An 18,268-nucleotide genomic window follows, 5' to 3' on the forward strand; every position below is an offset into this window, starting at 1 on the left:
CTTGAAACACCTTTTCTTAATTTGCAGCGCTTTTCTGTACCGTGTTGTGTCGTCTGAATTTGCAGCGCTTTTTCTAAATGCTGCACATGTGCTGTCAATTTGATGAAGTTGTTTTCTTAATTTGCTTGTGTTTTGTCTATTAGCATTTTTTATTAAGTTGCAGTGCCCTGACCTCTCAGGGCCACCGTACAACTCAAAAGAAGGAAGGCAAGGAAAAGCTCCCCAGTTTTTATGGCCAGTGGAAATGTCTTAAAAAGTGCTTTGCTAAGATCATTAAAGTACTTAAGAAATAATATCTAATATTAATCACGATGTAAGGTTTAGCAATAGTGGTTCAAATGGACTAATATCTTTTATATGCTGCAGTGGATACTTACGAGTGATGGACTTTCGTCAATGCTTGATCTGAAAAATGTAAGCAAGTTTTATTAGTTATTATCAGTGTTGAAAAGGGTAATGTGAAATGAATCAGAAAAAAAACTGCCACCACATATTTTAGTTTGAGTTGTGCTGGCACCCATCATTTGCTAGACTGAACTACATCACCGCTTACCTCAATTTAGCCTCGACAAGACTGGTGTCCGAATCATTGGGTCCAGACTGAAGACAGGTGGGGACAGAATCTCATGCCGACATGATGTTCAGGAAACTGGAACTTAAGGCAGGCGTAGTCATCATTACTGCTTGAAGACTCACAGGTCAACCGGTTGTCTGTGGGCTGACATGATTCTCTCTACAGCCAGAAAAAAGACAAAATAGAAAAGATTAACAATAATAATATAACTTTAAATAGCATTTACAACATAAAAGTGGTTCTAACAATAACGATGTATTCTGTTGTTAAATTAAGACACTGAACTTAAAACAACTTATTATCCTTGACAACTTGTATCCGATCATGGGTAACTAAATGTTCTACTTCTTAATGACATAAATGTAAACATTGACTCAAAGGACACTCTTTGGTGACGTCCTCATCTGATAATGTGGACAGTAAATGAAGATTTGATCATGAAACCATCCCCTCACTGGACAGCTCACGGAGCTTCTGAGGAGCTGTGAGCTGTCATGTCCCGCCACAGCGCAGTTATACGCGTCATGTCAACAACAGTCACGTGAACAGAGTCCCGACCACGTCAACAGCATCACGTAAAGAGCGTCACGTGAACAGAGTCCCGACAGCATATGACACAGCGCAGTTATAAGCGTCATGTTAACAACAGTCACGTGAACAGAGTCCCGACCACGTCAACAGCATCACGTTAAGAGCGTCACGTGAACAGAGTCCCGACAGCATATGACACAGCGCAGTTATACGCGTCATGTCAACAACAGTCACGTGAACAGAGTCCCGACCACATCAACAGCATCACGTAAAGAGCGTCACGTGAACAGAGTCCCGACAGCATATGACACAGCGCAGTTATAAGCGTCATGTTAACAACAGTCACGTGAACAGAGTCCCGACCACGGCAACAGCATCACGTTAAGAGTGTCACGTGAACAGCAGTCCCGACAGCATATGCCACAGCGCAGTTTATAGCGGTCACGTGAACAGAGTCCCGACGTCACGTGACCAGACCTGTACAATAACGTGTCTGGTCACGTGACTGATATGTGAGCTTGTCTATACATGTCTGCGTGGAACCAGTTTCAAAGCACTTCAATAAAATCGTGGTTATTAGATGAAGTGTGTAGCACGTGACCCCTCAGGTGTCTTAACCCACCTGCCACTAATGAACCTATAACACGAGCGTTAGCTAAACATTACCTGGGCTAACATGTGTAAAGTAAGCTAATGTTGGCTCTTTCAACACAGAAACCGACAACCTACGTTACATCGACGATGTTAAAGAAACGTGAACACACTTCACACTTAACAGATAGCCAAGTTAACTTGATGTCCAAGGCGACACAGAACTGAAGAAAACTATGCCTCGAATTCAAAAGTAGCTACCCGCTAGCTCACACGAGGCTAGCTCAACCCCTCATGGGAGAGCCGAGTAGAAACCTCAAAGTGTCACAAACGTTGCCCGTTCAATACAACGTTACTCTCTGAAATTAAATTAAGTTGGCATTCTTACCTCAAGAAGAGCTGTCATGTCAGGAGGCTGTCGTTCCCTCTGTGGCGTTTCCTGAGTCACTGAAGCAGGAGAGCAGCGCGCCGCTCAAACTGCGGAGAAGAGGCGCGAAACCGGGTTCAACAGTTCAATCTGCTTTTTGTGTTGATTGCTGTGATCAGCTTGATCACTGACACCTGGCCTCTCCTTTGAACTCTCTCTCTCTCTGTTGGACGGGCTGTCTGTCTGTCTCTGTCTGTGCTGTTTACTTCTCTAGTAACTAGATTCTTAGAAGAATACAATACAATACAATAAAATAGCAGGACAGGACATATTACATTTAAGAAGTTAAATAATAAAGGAAATTTAAAAAGTAATAAAAATGAAAGTAAATACAGTGTATCTAAGTGTATATAAAGTGAAAGCGGTGCAATGTTCATTGATGTTGTTCAATTTGAGGAGGATCTGGCCAGAGGTGATTCATTGTAAAGTCTAATAGTTGCCAGGAATGTTCTCCTGTAACTGGAAGGTTCTCCTGTATCTGGAAGGTTCTCCTGTTTCTAGAAGGTTCTCCTGAATCTGGAATGTTCTCCTGTAACTGGAAAGTTCTCCTGTATCAGGAATGTTCTCATGTCTCAGGAATGTCCTCCTGTATTAGGAAGGTTCTCCTGTATCATGAATGTTCTCCTCTATCAGGAATGTTCTCCGGTCTGTCCTTGTGAAGCAGAGCTAAAGCAGTCTGTTGGAGAACGTGGTCCCTGCAGTAGGTGGTGGAGAGGGTGGTCCGGTTCTCCAATATGGACAAACATTTCTTCATGTCCTCCTCTCCACCTGTTCCGGGTAGTCCTCTTTGCAGCCAATGATGGAGCCGGCCTTCCACACCAGTTTAGTGAGTCAGTTGGTTTTCTCCAGTTACAATGCTGCTCCCCCAGCAGACTACGGAGAAGTTCAGAGCACTGGTCCAACAGACTGGTAGAACATCACCAACATCTCAGAGCACTGGTCCAACAGACTGGAAGGACATCTCCAACATCTCAGAGCACTGGTCCAACAGACTGGTAGAACATCATAATTGAGATTTGTCATATTACAAACATTTGAGGACTTGTGAACCTTTGAAGGAGTGCATTTTTTGTTCTTCTCGGTTTTTAAACCGCTGCCAAGCAGGGATGCTAAGTGCTAGATATTGCCAGCCTACATGGTTGGGTCCCATTTGGGAGGGCTACAACCTGGTAAAGAAAGCTAAGCTATGACATGTTTCGAAAAAAAGAAGCTAAAATCAGCCCAAACTCTTAACAGGATCTCAGATTTGCAAAGCCACACACCCTCTTCAAGTCCTGGATTTCAGACAGACAATTAACTCTTGTGGGTGTTTTGGGGGAAATGTCACTCCATCACCTCATTGTAGGCCCTGTCCTGAGTGTCTGTGTTCAATCTTGGATATCCAGGACTAATATTTAGGAGATTATGACCATTTTTGCATTTGTCAAAAAATATGCGAATATAAGAGAATTCGGCCCAATTTGACCCGTTGGACCTTTTTTTGAGGCCCTTAACTCAGAGCTATCGGTCCAAAACTCTAGGGTATTCATATTAAGATGTTCCTCTTTGAATCTGAAGAGGATCCACATATCTAAGTTGGTTGAAAGTAGGACAAATTAACTAAAAGTTTGGTTTTAAGGATTTTCCTCTTGTAAAGATTCTATTTCACCCCATGATGTCAATGTATTATATTTAGGTAAATATAATATGTAAGATTAATTTTAAAAGACAATTAGGAGGTTAAGGGTCAGTTGGCAGAGTAGTGTGTTTGTGTGTGTGTGTGTGTGTGTGTGTGTGTGTGTGTGTGTGTGTGTGTGTGTGTGTGTGTGTATGCATGTGTGTGTTTAAAAAGATGTTAGTGTGTCAGAATTTCTTTTAATTTATTTATTATCAGTTCTGATTACAAATATTGGACTCTGGACAAATAACAGCAAATACTCATGGTTCCTCTAAAGAACAAGTATCAAAACTTATCATTATTTCTTCTACTTTGTACTCTTGAAAAAACTGCAATATGTAGATGTTTAATGAAATGAAAGAAGTTAGCTAAATTTAGATTTAGAATTACAGAGTTTGAATGTAAAAGTACATGTTAATATAAATATAATATGATCTACCTTAAAATTACAAAGAAAATCGTTAAATTGTTAGTATGGAAATAAACCTTCATATAAGGAGCTACACATTTAATTACAGGTAATAATTGTTATTTTACATGAATTTGTATGTCATTTAAGAAAGACTGTATTAATAATACAGTCATTTTTCTTTAAAAAAATGGGAAAAAAATGTTATTTTGAATTATTAGCATAATACTTAAATTAACAGTTGGGTTGTTAATTTACGGATAATGTCTGTAATTTCACAGAGTTTTGTATGTAATTTAAAAAAAAGGTAAAACTACTGTAAATATTTAGAGTTATTTACCGTAAAATTAGGATCTTTTCTTACAGTGTAGTCATTAATGTGTCTAACCTTAGACTCTCGATGACAATTAACACATGCCAAATAATTCATGTTGTGTAAACTCCTTCCTCCGCTCATGAGGAGTTCTGTGTGTTATGTATTGGGAACAATGTTTTGTCTGGTCTAAAAATGAAAAAGAAGGTTCAAATTTGCTTCAGAAATTGTTTCTGGAATTTAAATTCAACAAAAAAATAAAAAAGCTACAGATGTGCTCAGAGGGAGGTGCAGTGTAGAATCTTATGGAGGCTACAGATGACCACACACGGGTTTATGGAGGCATGAAGCTTTCTCTTACTCACTGCAGTCCTCCTCGTTCCCTTAATGGCGAGCTGGACTGATTAGTGCAAGGAGGATGGGCGGCCGCGCGTCCTGCTGCCTCATTACTCTCAGTTTGCAGGTGTTGCCGACGCTTCGGTGCCCCTGCTGCCTTGGCACAGAGAAGACAGAGGACAGAGACCAGGCCCACCTCTTTCATCTTGCACGTTGTGATGGAGGTCATGCAGGAAGTCTTGCTCCGAATAAGTCGCTGGGAGGGAAAGATGGAGTTTCAGAACGGGAGGCGATTCAGCTCGGCCTCAAAGTGTTTCATTTGTTTTTCATCTCGGTAAGGTGGCTGCAGGCACATTTATGATGACATCACCCGCCAGGCTTACTTTTATGGTTACGTAAGACACCCTGGCTCTATGTGTTTGAATTTTTCGACGTCTTCATGAAACTGTAGAGTGTGCGCTGATTGCGGGGCAACATGTCGACGCTTTTATGTTTACGTTGCGTGGAAATGGAGGCAGAAGAGCTCGGGTGGCCACATAATAAAGATAGAATGGGGCACTCGTGTCATCTTAGCAAGATGTATTGAAATGTCGAAGAGTGCAACATTTTCTCATGTTCACGCACATGTTGGAGTTTTGAAATAGGAGTCTGGGAGGAGACAAAGATCAGGGGGGGGGGTCAAGATTTGACAATTTAAGATATTCCTGTTATAATAAATGACAATAATAATAAACCATATGTATGAAGATGATAAGATGTGCATACATATTATACTTACATGTACATGCACACATGTGCATACATACACATAGACACGATAATTAAAACACAAAATGTACAATAGGCGGCTGTGGTCCAGTGGTAGAGCAGGTCGTCCTTCAATCAGAGGACCGGCGCTTCGATCTCCCGCCCTGCCAGCCCATGTCGATGGGTCCTTGGGCAAGAGACTCAACCCCATATTGCTCGTGGTGTTGTGCCTACAGTGTGTGAATGTTAGTTAGTCCTGATGGGTCCTCAGGTGGCCCCTTGCATGGTAGCCCCTGCCACCCGTGTATTAATGGAGTGAATGGGGGAATGATTGGAGCAGTTATGTTTTCGATTATTCTTTTTTGAATCTGGACTTCCTGTCTTTTAGTGGCCAGTTGGTTTTGTAACCAGCAAAGAGATCTACTCCCAATGAACAATACATGTAAACAAATATATTCTACAAGAAACAGCAGCTGGTACAGAGAGTATAAAGAAGCAAATGGGTGTTTAAACTGTTGTGGTCTCAACCCAGCGTCTCCAGCCCGATGGCGAAGGTGGATGTGACTTGTCACTGGGAGGCTTGTTGAAAACAGCTGACCGAGTGTTTGATAACAAAGGGACCGCAGAGCAGAAGGATTTGCATTGAGGTTATTAACATTTTGTTCATTAGCAGCGTTACCTCATTATGTGATAACTAATCTAATCTAAGCTGCATTACGTTTCGATCAAAAGATATTTGCGGTTGCAAATTAGTATCTAACCGCAATTTCTAGCTGACGGGGTTGTTAAAGAACCGATTTGAATGACTTCAGCCCAGATTGCTTAAATAAATGCAAAACAACACCTTTTCGTTCTTACAAGCCGCTTTGTTAAAATCTGAGTAGCTTAACGTCCACTTGGCCATCCAGCTTGTCACGGTCATCCTAATTGCCACGTTAGAGCAGGGATCTGCTTGAGGTGCAGGTCTCATTATTTTCTTTTTACTTTCATTTCACAAATACTTGGCACATTCTTCCTTCCTGACTTCAGCTGCCGTCACTTATTGTTCCATCTCAGAGCAGAGTAGTTTTCTGGATCATAAACTCCATCTCCTCACATTTGCATATTTCCTCCAGAGCCTCAGTCGTCTTCTCCGGTGAGAGGGTAGACAGGCTATGCCAATTGCGAAAAACACTGCAATCAAGCAGTGTGACCGGACCTGTTGTTCATGTTTCTTGGATTTACGCAGCTTATTGTTGTCAGATGCATTATCTTGACAATCTCATTGGGCTTTAATTATTGTTACAAGTAAAGTGTGTTGTAGAGTTCACCAGTGCTCTGTGTAGCACAGGGCTGCAAAGAAAGAGACAAGGAGGAGGGCGGGGAGCAATTAGAGTGAAGAGCAGCTTCCACTCAACTCTCGTCCCAGAGGAATTTTGCCCTCACATTTTGGTTCCAGTCCATAATTCAGCCAATGAATTGAACCATTTGTCATCATATCAAACTCCCCATTGCTTCTGTGACTGGCCTTTACATGAGCTGGAAAAAAAAGAGCTGTCAGGCTGGGACAGTGCAGCCAGGACAGCCAATAACTTTCACGGCTGGACGTTTGGAGAGTCGTCGACTGGTGAGATGAAGTGAGAATATTGAAGCTGATCCAACTTCCAACTTGTCAAAGAGCGACGCTCGGTCAGCGGCCGCAAGCGCCAAACTACGAGACCCTTGGTTCCCTTCGTCAGTTTTAGAAGTGTGAGAGACGTCAGCAGTTTCTACACACGGCGTCTTTTCAAGTTGTTATGTTATGGTTTTGTATTCGGTTCGGCTCATGAAAGCAGAGTGACCCAACAACCGTCTGTCAACTTGTACATTACCTTTTATATGAGCTTTTATTCATTTACTGTTGTAAGACTGTCTAGTTAGCTGTTTTACTTACCTCACCGTTCATTTTAAATGTGTATTTTTATTTTTATTAGTTTGAGTTCAAATGAGTGATTTTTAAAAAAAAGAAAAAAGTGCTGGTTACGTAACTTATGTATGCACTGATACTTAAGTACCTACGTTAATACGAAACAAAAGGCACAGAAAAAAAGTCACCGTTTACCTGGTTTCAAACAGGACATGAAGAGTGGTCACTGAAATAAAAAAGTCATGTATTTGTTTGACTTTCTCGCTCCATCAGTTCCGGTAGCTGTCTAATACTGACGTGGATGGACTCACATTTGAATGAGTTTGATTAGGTTTAGGGGCACACACACTACTGGTTATGTTCAGGGCGAAAAAAGACTGCTTGAATAATTTATGGATCATAAATTAATCCTTGACTTTGTAGTTGTCAGCAAACAAAACAGTCCTGATTCAGGGAGTTATGCGTTGATGCATGACTTAGATTTTTGAGTTATAATCCAACATTTATCCAAAGTCTTGGGACGACAGATTAAAAATAGCCTCTTTGCTAATTCTGGCACATTTAAAGAAATGTTTTCTATTAATGTGCACTTATCAAATAAACCAAAAGTAAACTTCAATATAAAGTAAATGCTTCTGTTTCTCGTTGCACCTGCTACTTTTATAGCGCCGTTCTAGTTGAAGTTTAACTGACATTTTCACATCCACCATTGACACCTGAGACCACCTATCTTTTAACCGCTCCACCTTGATGGAGCATCCTCTGTGCACACAATGTCTTTGTGTGCTTGTTGACAGGGTTCTGGTGCAGCCAGCAGATCTCCAGACTCAGACGTCATTTTCCGTGCGCTGCTCATTGTTTACAATCCGTTTAGCTGGAGCTGGAGTCGAGGAACAGGGCGACGGGATTGTTTCACAAGCGCCCGGTTTACAAACTCATTTTAAACCGATGAAAAGCTAAATCCTCGCCCGACGATGGCCAGTAGGTTATGAAATCGCGGGCCAATTTTGTCTGCATCTTTTTCTTTCCACACAAACGGTTTGCCTCCTACTCTCCTCCTGCTGCTTACAGATTCAGCAGATGTATACAGGACCTGTAGAGATGAGTCGATTTGTGATTTAGTCGAATTTATTTACTGCTCCGAGTTATTATCAAACTTTATTGGTCCATTATGATCAGTAATGGGCAAACCAAACGCAGACAGACACAAACAGAACGTGGAGTCAGGATTTATTGTTGGAGCCGAGGGTGACGAGGACGGTGATTGTGGTCATAAAGTGTTGGAAGGGAAGAGGAAACTATCAGCGGTCTAATAATGCCGTAGTCCGTGAGGGATGAGGAAATCAGGTCAGCTGAGTCAGCGATGTCCCTTATGGCCCTTCTTCAAACATACTGTTAGCCCTTCATGATTTTACTCAAGTTTTAATTTCCTCTGAAATGTCTTTTATTTCCTTTGAAAAAGGTTTTATTTTTATTTCCTTACCTTTTCCTCCACTGTACGTCAAATTCTTTTTAAAAATCTGTTTTCTTTTAAACCTGATGATTTATGACTCGTCTAATTGCAAAAAACTTATATTAAAGATTGTTAATGAAATTGTATATAATTCACCTGCCAAGTAAACAGATTGGTTTTCAGGCATTTGAATAAACAATCATTTCTGTCTGTTTTTTTCTTGTGAGACACATTTCTCATATTGTTGTCCTGCTGACAATGACGAAGGAACGGAATAATGTTTTATAATTAGTATTGAATGTCAGGGACTTGATTATTCATATAAAAGATACAAGTTATCAAACAAAAACAAATATCATGAATTGAAATGCATGTTAAAAACCAATATATGAAATCACAAAGTCCCTGTTCAATAAATGGATGACTTGGATAATATGTCTGTAACATGTTGTTATGAATAAAAAGCGTGACGTTTTGTTGCTGTTGTTGTAAAGGTAAACACAAACACAATCTACCATCCCATCATCAACTGCCATTTATTAGTATCAAACCACTGCTACAAAATTACATCAAACATGATGAAAATGGACTTGCATACGTGCTATACACAATGTAAGCTTTAAAGTAATTAAAGTACATGAATCAATATATATTTATATATATTATATATAGATATATCAATGCCACTTAAAGCCATATATATCATTCCAGTGATCTAGAGCCTATCAATATACAACTACATCCCTGGTGGCTAACAGACCTTCATACACATTTGGGTAACCATTTCAATTCCAGATGTTATGAATAATAAAACGAACAAATACAAAAAAGATAAATAAATGTCCACACAAGATTTATATTTCATATAAGACATTTTAGGATGTTCCCGTCAACCTTATGATATCCATTCCATTGTTTTTTGTAAAAAGAGGAAAACTAATTGGTACATATATTAATTTGCAGAACCAAACAAGAAATAAATGCTGCTCCTCGTACCTCGACCTCTGGGTCACTCCATTGGAACACTGAAGACACGTCGATGACCCGGTGCTACAAACAACTGATTTGCTGCGTCTTTCGGTGTAAATAACACAATGTGTCATCTGCCTTTTGGGGCATGAAAACAAATGAAATTGGATAACATTTACTGTCAGTCAAAAGCCGTTCAATCCCTCAAGAAAACTGACAATTGGCCCGGAGCTCTACGTGAAAACACTCTGGCGCCATAGAGACCTGCGCGGCTTCGATAGCTTGCTTTAAAACCCGGGCATTATCTCAGGCTCTCTGCATCAGGGGTTGGCAACTTATTTTCCAGTTGAGTGGAAATAATGAGGGACAGGTTGACAAATACTTGATGCAACTTCTTTTTGAAATAGCATGTCTCCCCACTCCATTCGCAGTTGCCACACCATCAGAGGGATTTCAAAGAAAATGGAGAGACACATCTGTCAGAAATTGGTCAATATTTTTCTACCAGTTGAAATGTTGGAGAGAAAGGAAATAGACCGAATTATTTAGTTTAAAGAACATTTATTTTCCAATTTAGAGCTGAATTAAACTCGCCCAGAAACTGGCTATAGGGGAATAAATTCATTTTTGTTGTTCTCTTCCTGCCTATCTTTGACAGGAGGGATACAAAAGCATTGTTCCTGCTGTGCAACAGACACATCTTCCAAACTGAAAGCCAGCAGTCGAGAAACAGAGTTTTTTTTGTGTAGATACCGACAACTCAGTATGCCGATCAGGGAGGAGGGATGGCGACTGCAGGAGCTCCAGTGTGTGACACAATCTCCCAGTTAAAGCTGACAAGGCACAGGAAGGGGTTCTTTAACCGCGGGGTCAGGAGGAATCCCTCCTTCACAACTCCTTCGCTCTGCTCTCGGTTCATGCCGGCCACAGGCGACTTCGTGAAGAGCCAAACACGCTAATCGTTTCCATGACCTCCAGTACACGCTGCCTTAAGTCTGCTGCGGGATAATGCGGTTTTACATATATTCATTTGCAGAAAAACTGCAAACATCCTGCATTAATGGTCGATCATGGTGTGCTGAGGAAACATGCGGATAGGTTGAACATTTGTATTAGTTGCAATACCAAATGATCATTGTCTTAATCTATTCAATATATTAAAACCACCTCCTTGCATTAGCGTGTTATTGGCAACTCAGTGGATGTGCTCCTTCCTATAGAGTGTCATGATGCCTCAGAGTGCAACAACATCATTTTCGCCGTTTGATTAAACTCAAGCTGTGTGTGTTTTTACTGCAACAGGAAAACATTTTTTTGTATATTGTCAGGTAAAGTTTGTCAATCACAGAGAAGATGAATAAACTTGCCTTTCAAACGTCTGTTTCCAAACTAAAGAAGTGAAAACAAATAATTTGACCTGATAAAAACCAGGATGAAGACAATTTGAATCCTGCTTCTGTTTCCCAGAGGATGAATGCACATGGCTACACTTTAGCGACGCATTAATCATGTGAATGATGATGACGTTTAATTATTTATAATTCATTTGTTGACTGTGTTGTTTTGGGGTTAAGGGGTCAGAATGACTGTGAAACTTAATTAGTGCTGTAATTTGCTTCTATGTTAACACAGTGAATGTTTACTTCATGTTGTAAATATATATAATCAATATAGTGAAAACTGTTTAGTGAGCTTAAATACTCTAAATGAGAGCTGCTTATGATTGATGAAACACTTTAAAGGCACATTCAGTACAGCACTGATCCCATCCAAAACTCAGCTGTTGTTTCATAAATCCAAACTTGTAATACACGCATGATGATTCTGATGCACTGGGATTAGAGGAGGCTTTGAAATGAATTTGAAAATTCATGGTGGGGAACGTGGGGCCGTAATACTACGCACGTACATGCATTTTTAAAATCCTCTTATCTTAAACTTTAAAAAGGAGCGATTTCTTCCTCTCCGCTGTGAGCTGGAAGCACAAGGTGAGGCAGTGATCTCTGCAGGTGGGAAGCGTGACCTCTTTTTGAGCTTGTACATCATCATGACTTGTTCAACTTTTTATGAGGTAGGTCACACCACCAGTGGATGTTTTACTCACGAGTGTATTCAGGTCAGAGGATACTTGATAGCCTTGTGCTGTTGTGAAAAAAAAGGGTAAAATCGGCCCCCGATGCGTTGTGGGACTGAATGTGCAGTGATTTATGTTTGTAAATATCTCCAGATTCAACATAGAGGGCAACTCACTGCAGTCAGTGATGAGGATGCAGTGCAAATGGTGGTTAATCCTTTGGCTTCTGGCCATCTGGGCTCAGAAGCGGATTTATGTTGTGTTTAATGACAGAATCAAATATGCATGATACAGCAACAAATTAAGATGACTCAATTATTCCGGCTACACTGTACAAACAGACTGATATTTCCCTCATGGGTTTACCGCCATAAACCCATAAACCCGTAAACACACAGGAGCTGCGGTGGAGTGTGGCCCGAGTCAAAGTTTAGGATAGTTTGACTTTCAGCCGTGAAGTGCGAGTGCTGAGGATTCTGAAACACACACACACCTTCCAGCTACAGAAAAATGACATTTGGCCACGTCCCACACTTCACCGCTGCCCGCTGTGTCGGTGTAATTATGCCACTTGCTAATCAGTATTCCGCTTAGTCAAATAAAAAAAACTTGATAATTCATCTCGACCAATTTACTGAAGCTCACCTTCAGTTGTAAAATGCCGGCCTACAATATATTTCTCATTATTCTAACCATTATACAAAAAGTACAATTGTATTTAGCGGTGATCCTGATTAAAGTTATCACAAAATATTGGCGGTGATGTAAATATAACTGAGTGAGTTTTATTAAACGCCGTTGCAGCTGTTCTGCCTCACCAGGCTGGAATGTGATGTGTGCAGTCAGCCAGCGTGAGATCACTTATTGATCGGCAGACTCATTACGTCGCTGATCCTCAAGCTTTTAAAAAGCTAACTGGTCCACGGCGGAGTTTCTTCTGAATGACGTTTGTTTAATGAGTCGACACAAAATAAACATCAAAACAACTGATACGGTCTGAACATGAGGACAGCATTGATCTTAAGCACAACTGGATTTTAGGGACTGTGACGACGAGATGGTTTAAATTCTCAGGACATTTTAGTGATAACGACGACACCTCGACGTGGGTTTATATTGTAACATGAAGACTTTTATTGCAAATAATAGTAATGCGATAAAAGGAACTTGTAAATACCATTATTCAAAAAGTAATGAACATCCAGTACACTTCATATGTATGAATACGAGCATGGTCTCGACTGCTTCGACAAGCAACCAGCATACTGTAACTCCACCATGTGCCACGATAATCAATATGACTCTGAATAGCAGTTGATTTTTCAACAAAAGTTGATTCAAATTAAATCACAAACAAACGGCTCGTTTGTAAGAGGTATGTATTTTTAGACCAGGTTTAGGAACCAAATGTTTTGGGAAAAAAACTGCTTTCATTCATAAAATGTATGAATATCTGTAAAATGGCCACCTTAAAACCACAGGTTAACTTTGACATGCAGCACAACCATACTTTCTGCACATCGTCAAACACGCAAGTGTGTGAAAACTATGACTACACACTGGCTCTAAAGATCAAAAGGTATCCTATGTTCTCCAAATATACACACATTGATTCTGTTCTATAATACTGTTACTCTCCGCTTCAAAAAGTAGGTAATTTGATTGCAAACATTGTTCGTTTTAATGTACTCGTCTGACAAAAGGAATCAACAGCAATGGCATCTAAATGAACCCGACAACATTATAAACTATGCCATACTGTACCTCATTCAAATAAATGTCACATATCCAGTGTTACATGTTTCAAATGTAATTTTTTATACATTGTTTTCATAAAGGAATAGAATAAATATACTTCTGACCCATTTTCATTATACCTTAACATTTAAACAAGATCATATGGTGCAGTATTTTCAGAATTTGTAAAACAAGCTGATAACAATTTCAGTACAAATAATAAAAAAGAAACAAAAGTTTACCGTAAAACAAATCACCACAAAACGTAAAATTAATAACAGTGTTTGTGCTTTAAGTCTTTTAACTGCGATGGCTATTTCTCTAAAGGTTTGCAGTTACATGTTCATGTGAAAATACTGCGTGAACTGTTAGTCCCTCGATCGCGGGGGCACAATATGTATCACACGATCCAAATAACACCGGCAAACATGTCAACCTGTACCACAAATACTGCATTTTCATCCGATGCAACTGGCTTATTTGAAAATACCTGCAGGAGCCATGAGTGGAGAAATTTAGTTTTTACTGAGTATGATGCCAAATTCGAAAGATTAGTCAGCTTCTGGTTTATAAACATTCAATAAGCAGTAATATGTCAAACAAATGAGTCGTATCATATTGAGAGCTTCTGGAAGTGTCCTTCTAAAAGGAGGTTCATGTCTATGGTACTATTAAGGCATTACAGTACAGTATCTCTGTTTACACCATGAAGATACGTGAGGATGAATATGCCATGTCATAAAGCAAACCTTTGCAATAATTTTTTTAGCCTTGATATGGTTGATTTCGGTGAATAAAAAGCCACATTTTCTCCCATTAAACGACCTCATGGTTTAATTTATTCTCTGCTGGACATTCGCTGATCTTGTGGATGCTGATCGGCTGTATTGAATACAAAAAACTTTCATCTTGGAGGAGCACTGTAGGCCATGCTTGTAAAGATGTTCATAAGCAGGGGTGCACATAACTTTTTCAGTGAGTTACTCAGGTGAGTACCGGGAGATGGTGTTTGGTCACGGCCACGCCGAGCTTACGCTGGCTGTCGGAGCTCTGCTGAGGCCGAGAAGAGTTGTTGAACGGGGACGGCAAATGCACCCCTGTTCATAAGCTTCGTTTTGTATTCTGTTGTTCATAATTTACACGAGTAGGACTCAGATTGGAGGCAAAGCAGTTTTCATAATTTGTACTTTTCTACATCCAATAATGTTGCTGTGGTGGCCAGAAATCTTAAATCAATGAACTTCGACTCTCTGGATGTCCTTTATGTGTTAACTGGTGCGATGAAGTAAATATATGTACTGTAAAAGAGCCCCGAATATATTTCAGTATTGAATTATTTGTGGAGAAAAGCAGAGGAATATAGTACCGTGCTGCACAATGCTGCTTTCCCAGAGTCCATTATTTAAGTATCGTGCCAAAAGTTGAAGCCACAAACTTCAAGAGGCCGTTAGCTGAACACCCACTCGTGCCGCTGTGGGTTTTCAGCTGGTTGATGATCGGCAGCTTCACTCACTGGAGGGGGCGTGTTCAAAGAACTGCATCTTTAGGGGAAACGCTTACGACAGTTGAACGTGGGCTCTGCTTTTTCTTCTCAAACTAAAAGCTAAAACAGTTGGTTGTGTGTGGACTCTCTCCGGGAGAAAAAGGGTGGAGTATATACTGCAGAATTTATATATTCAAGGAAAATGTAAACATAGGGCAGCGATGTTCCTCCCTTCATACTGTACAACGTCATGAACTGTGTTAATGTTCTTGGTCAAATGAGAAAAGCTGGTCCCACTTTCAAACAAAAGCCTACACTATATTAAAATATAAAGATACATTACAGTATACTTTGCTACTTTGACGGCTGCCTGATCAAATCTGTCCGGCAGGCGTAGTAACTGAAGGACCCATTTCAGAATACAACAAAGCACACCTTCAACACTGTTCATCCTTCTATTGAGTAATCATGACAATACAGGTCCCGGAAAAACTCCGCCATTATATTCTTTAGATTTTTTTCTTTTTTTTCTCCTCAACTATTTTTTCAAGCACACTTCATAATCTCAATTTGTATCGTTAGGAATCTAAATGTCTTTCCTTTGTTCAACCACCCATAATACATTCAATACAACATTGGTATGTTTATTATGTGTACTGAGAGACTTGGCACAATTGCTTCTTTTTTTTGCCATGTACAAAAAACGGATGGAAATGTCAATTTTGCCCCATCGCCTCCCAAAGAGAGAAGCATGAGAGTGACTCATTTATGAAGGTGAGGCGGGGTGATATGATTGAAGGGCGTGGGAGGGCGGGGGCGAGGTGAGCACTGATTCACAAGGTGGTTGATCAATCAGAAAAGAAGAGGAAACAATAATAATAATAATAAAAAAACATCAAAGTATTTACATAACAGAAATGTCACCAAAAAAAAGCCAATGAAATAAAAAGAAGAACATTTCCCCACACAACGTAACGCGGATTATTTCCCCCATCACGGCTTTTCAACAAACTGTACCAGATTGGATTCCAGCCTTCAGCAATGTCACAAAAGATTGATAAATGCTCTCGGCAGTCATTGTGTCCGGACCCTCCGCTAGTACACGCTGATGAAGGAGGAGAGCGCCAGGACCAGGTACTGGCAGGCCAGCGGGACGTGTGCTCTTCCTGTGCTCCCATAGGGTGCAGTGTTGGGCGCTGTGGGCGGGAAACAAGAGAAGCTCATTAGTCGTGATTGTGTTCACCATTTGAAAAAACTTTGGACTATCGGTCCAATTCTTGATGCCAATACAGCAATAATAATTCTGACCGAAAGCAGACCCTCGCTACCTGACCGTTAACTGCAAACCAACAGGATAAGTGTCTCGCATGCAGAGGTGCTGCGGTTGAAGTGCCTCGCAAACTGCCTGATCACAGGTTAAATCCAGCCGTCATTCACTGAGCTACGGTCACGCGGTTAATTAACCCCAGAGCTTTATTCCTTCAGATTATAATAGTATAAAACACTGTTTTGCCTCCTCATCTTTCTTTAGCTGGTGTCAAAACCGGTTCCCTCTTTTATAATAGCGGTACAAGAAAAGCCATCAGGGAAGACAGGAGAATAAATGAGGATGATTTTTCTTCACTTTCCTGTCCGAGCCGTCTTTGTTTTTGCCTGTTTGTGTCTCTCTGACCAGGTGATAGCCACAGGATTATGAACAGCATCTCTGGAGGGCTGCGTCGGGCGGAGGAGAGGGCAGCCTTTCATTTGGAGGGGCTGCTCCGCCTCCTCAACACACACACACACACCTCACAGGTCACACAACATGTTCTACCTCCACACACACACACACACACACACACACAAACAGGCCATGCTCTACCAGGGGAAATCATGTGGCGCACGGCCCATATCAGCAGGGTGCCTCTCTTTACACAGCCATATAATTAGTTCATGATGTAGCTCCTCTCATGTGGACCTCACATTCCCCAACACGGCGAGCAAAGCGAACAACAAAGAATAAACCCAAACGTCTACTGTGCACACGCAGATGCAATCATGAACATAGAGTATGAAGGATTTTTCTTCGGAGTTACAGGCAGAGGATGGAACAGTTTAGCTCCACGCCTTCCTTTTTGTAATAGTTGTTTTCATCCTGTCACACCATCTCGTCAATCCAACTCCCCTCACCTGCCTCTGATCACCTCGTTAGTCCCTCACTCCCTTCACCTGGTCCTCACGCCCTTCTCACCTGCAGCCCATCCCCTCATTAGTCCCTCACTATTTAGCTCCCTCACTTCCACTTGTCCTCTGCCAGATTGTCTTGTGTTTTCGTGCCAAGTTCTCCAGCGTTATTAGAGTATATTCCTGACCTGCCTGTTCTGACCCTGCCTGCCCTGACCTCTGATTCTCTGCCCCGCCCCTTTTTGGACTTGTTTGCTTCTTCGACTGATCTCCTGGTTTTGACCCAGCCTGTTTCCAACCAAAGACAGTCATCTTTGTTACTCCTGTCTGAGTCGTGACAGAGGATTGCTCTCGCTCTGTGTTGTTGTTAATGTGTCTCGGTATTAATTCAATGGGGTGGTTGTCATCGGAGTGGCATACTGTATGCCTGTTGGCATGTGAAAATAAATACAATCAAGCAGAGATTGATGCCGACATAATAGCTTGTGGGAGACCGTTTTCACAGGAGATGCCAGGGAGGGGCGGCAAAATAGACACGCGCCACGGCGGCGCCTTCACCTGACATCTTCAAACATTCTGTTGGTATTGAAGTTGTTTACCTGCTAGAGTAAAAGAACTACAGCTCTGCTGACAGATGGGAAAGGGAAACAAAGGGGAAAAAACAGAGTAGAGGAGCACAAATGGGTGCAAATGTTGACGTGTGTGTGTTGGATGCCTGGCTGGCCTGTGTGAACTCCGGCCCGCTCTTCTTCTCCTCGTCTCTGCCGTTCTATCTTTGTCTCCTCTTTCTCTCTCACTCGCTCTCGTCGTAACCCTCCTCTCCTCTCCCTCCCTTTCTGTCGTCCTATCCAAAGTACAGGATAATGACACAGTTTTCCTGGGCTGTGAGAGCGAGCCGAGAAATGGTAACCATAGCAAC

At 41.1% G+C, this 18,268-nt stretch overlaps 1 protein-coding gene and 1 long non-coding RNA gene across 4 annotated transcripts in view; both read right to left on the reverse strand.

Moving 5' to 3' along the window:
• Window positions 1-391: 391 nt before the first annotated feature.
• Window positions 392-2,228, reverse strand: LOC130194008 (uncharacterized). The gene is made up of 3 exons (XR_008831769.1): window positions 2,085-2,228; window positions 554-733; window positions 392-405 (listed from the first exon to the last, which is right to left on the reverse strand). It is a non-coding gene; the product is annotated as an uncharacterized LOC130194008 (long non-coding RNA).
• Window positions 2,229-14,796: 12,568 nt separating this feature from the next.
• Window positions 14,797-18,268, reverse strand: part of negr1 (neuronal growth regulator 1) — a 165,133-nt gene continuing 161,661 nt past the window's right edge. For all 3 annotated transcript variants that reach the window (XM_056413925.1, XM_056413924.1, XM_056413923.1), the window contains one exon: window positions 14,797-16,382. In XM_056413925.1, coding sequence (XP_056269900.1) covers window positions 16,282-16,382 — 101 coding nt within the window. In that variant the 3' untranslated portion in view covers window positions 14,797-16,281. The remainder of the gene's footprint in view (window positions 16,383-18,268) is intronic.

Source organism: Pseudoliparis swirei, chromosome 5 (assembly GCF_029220125.1).
Source record: "Pseudoliparis swirei isolate HS2019 ecotype Mariana Trench chromosome 5, NWPU_hadal_v1, whole genome shotgun sequence".
NCBI lineage: Eukaryota > Metazoa > Chordata > Actinopteri > Perciformes > Liparidae > Pseudoliparis > Pseudoliparis swirei.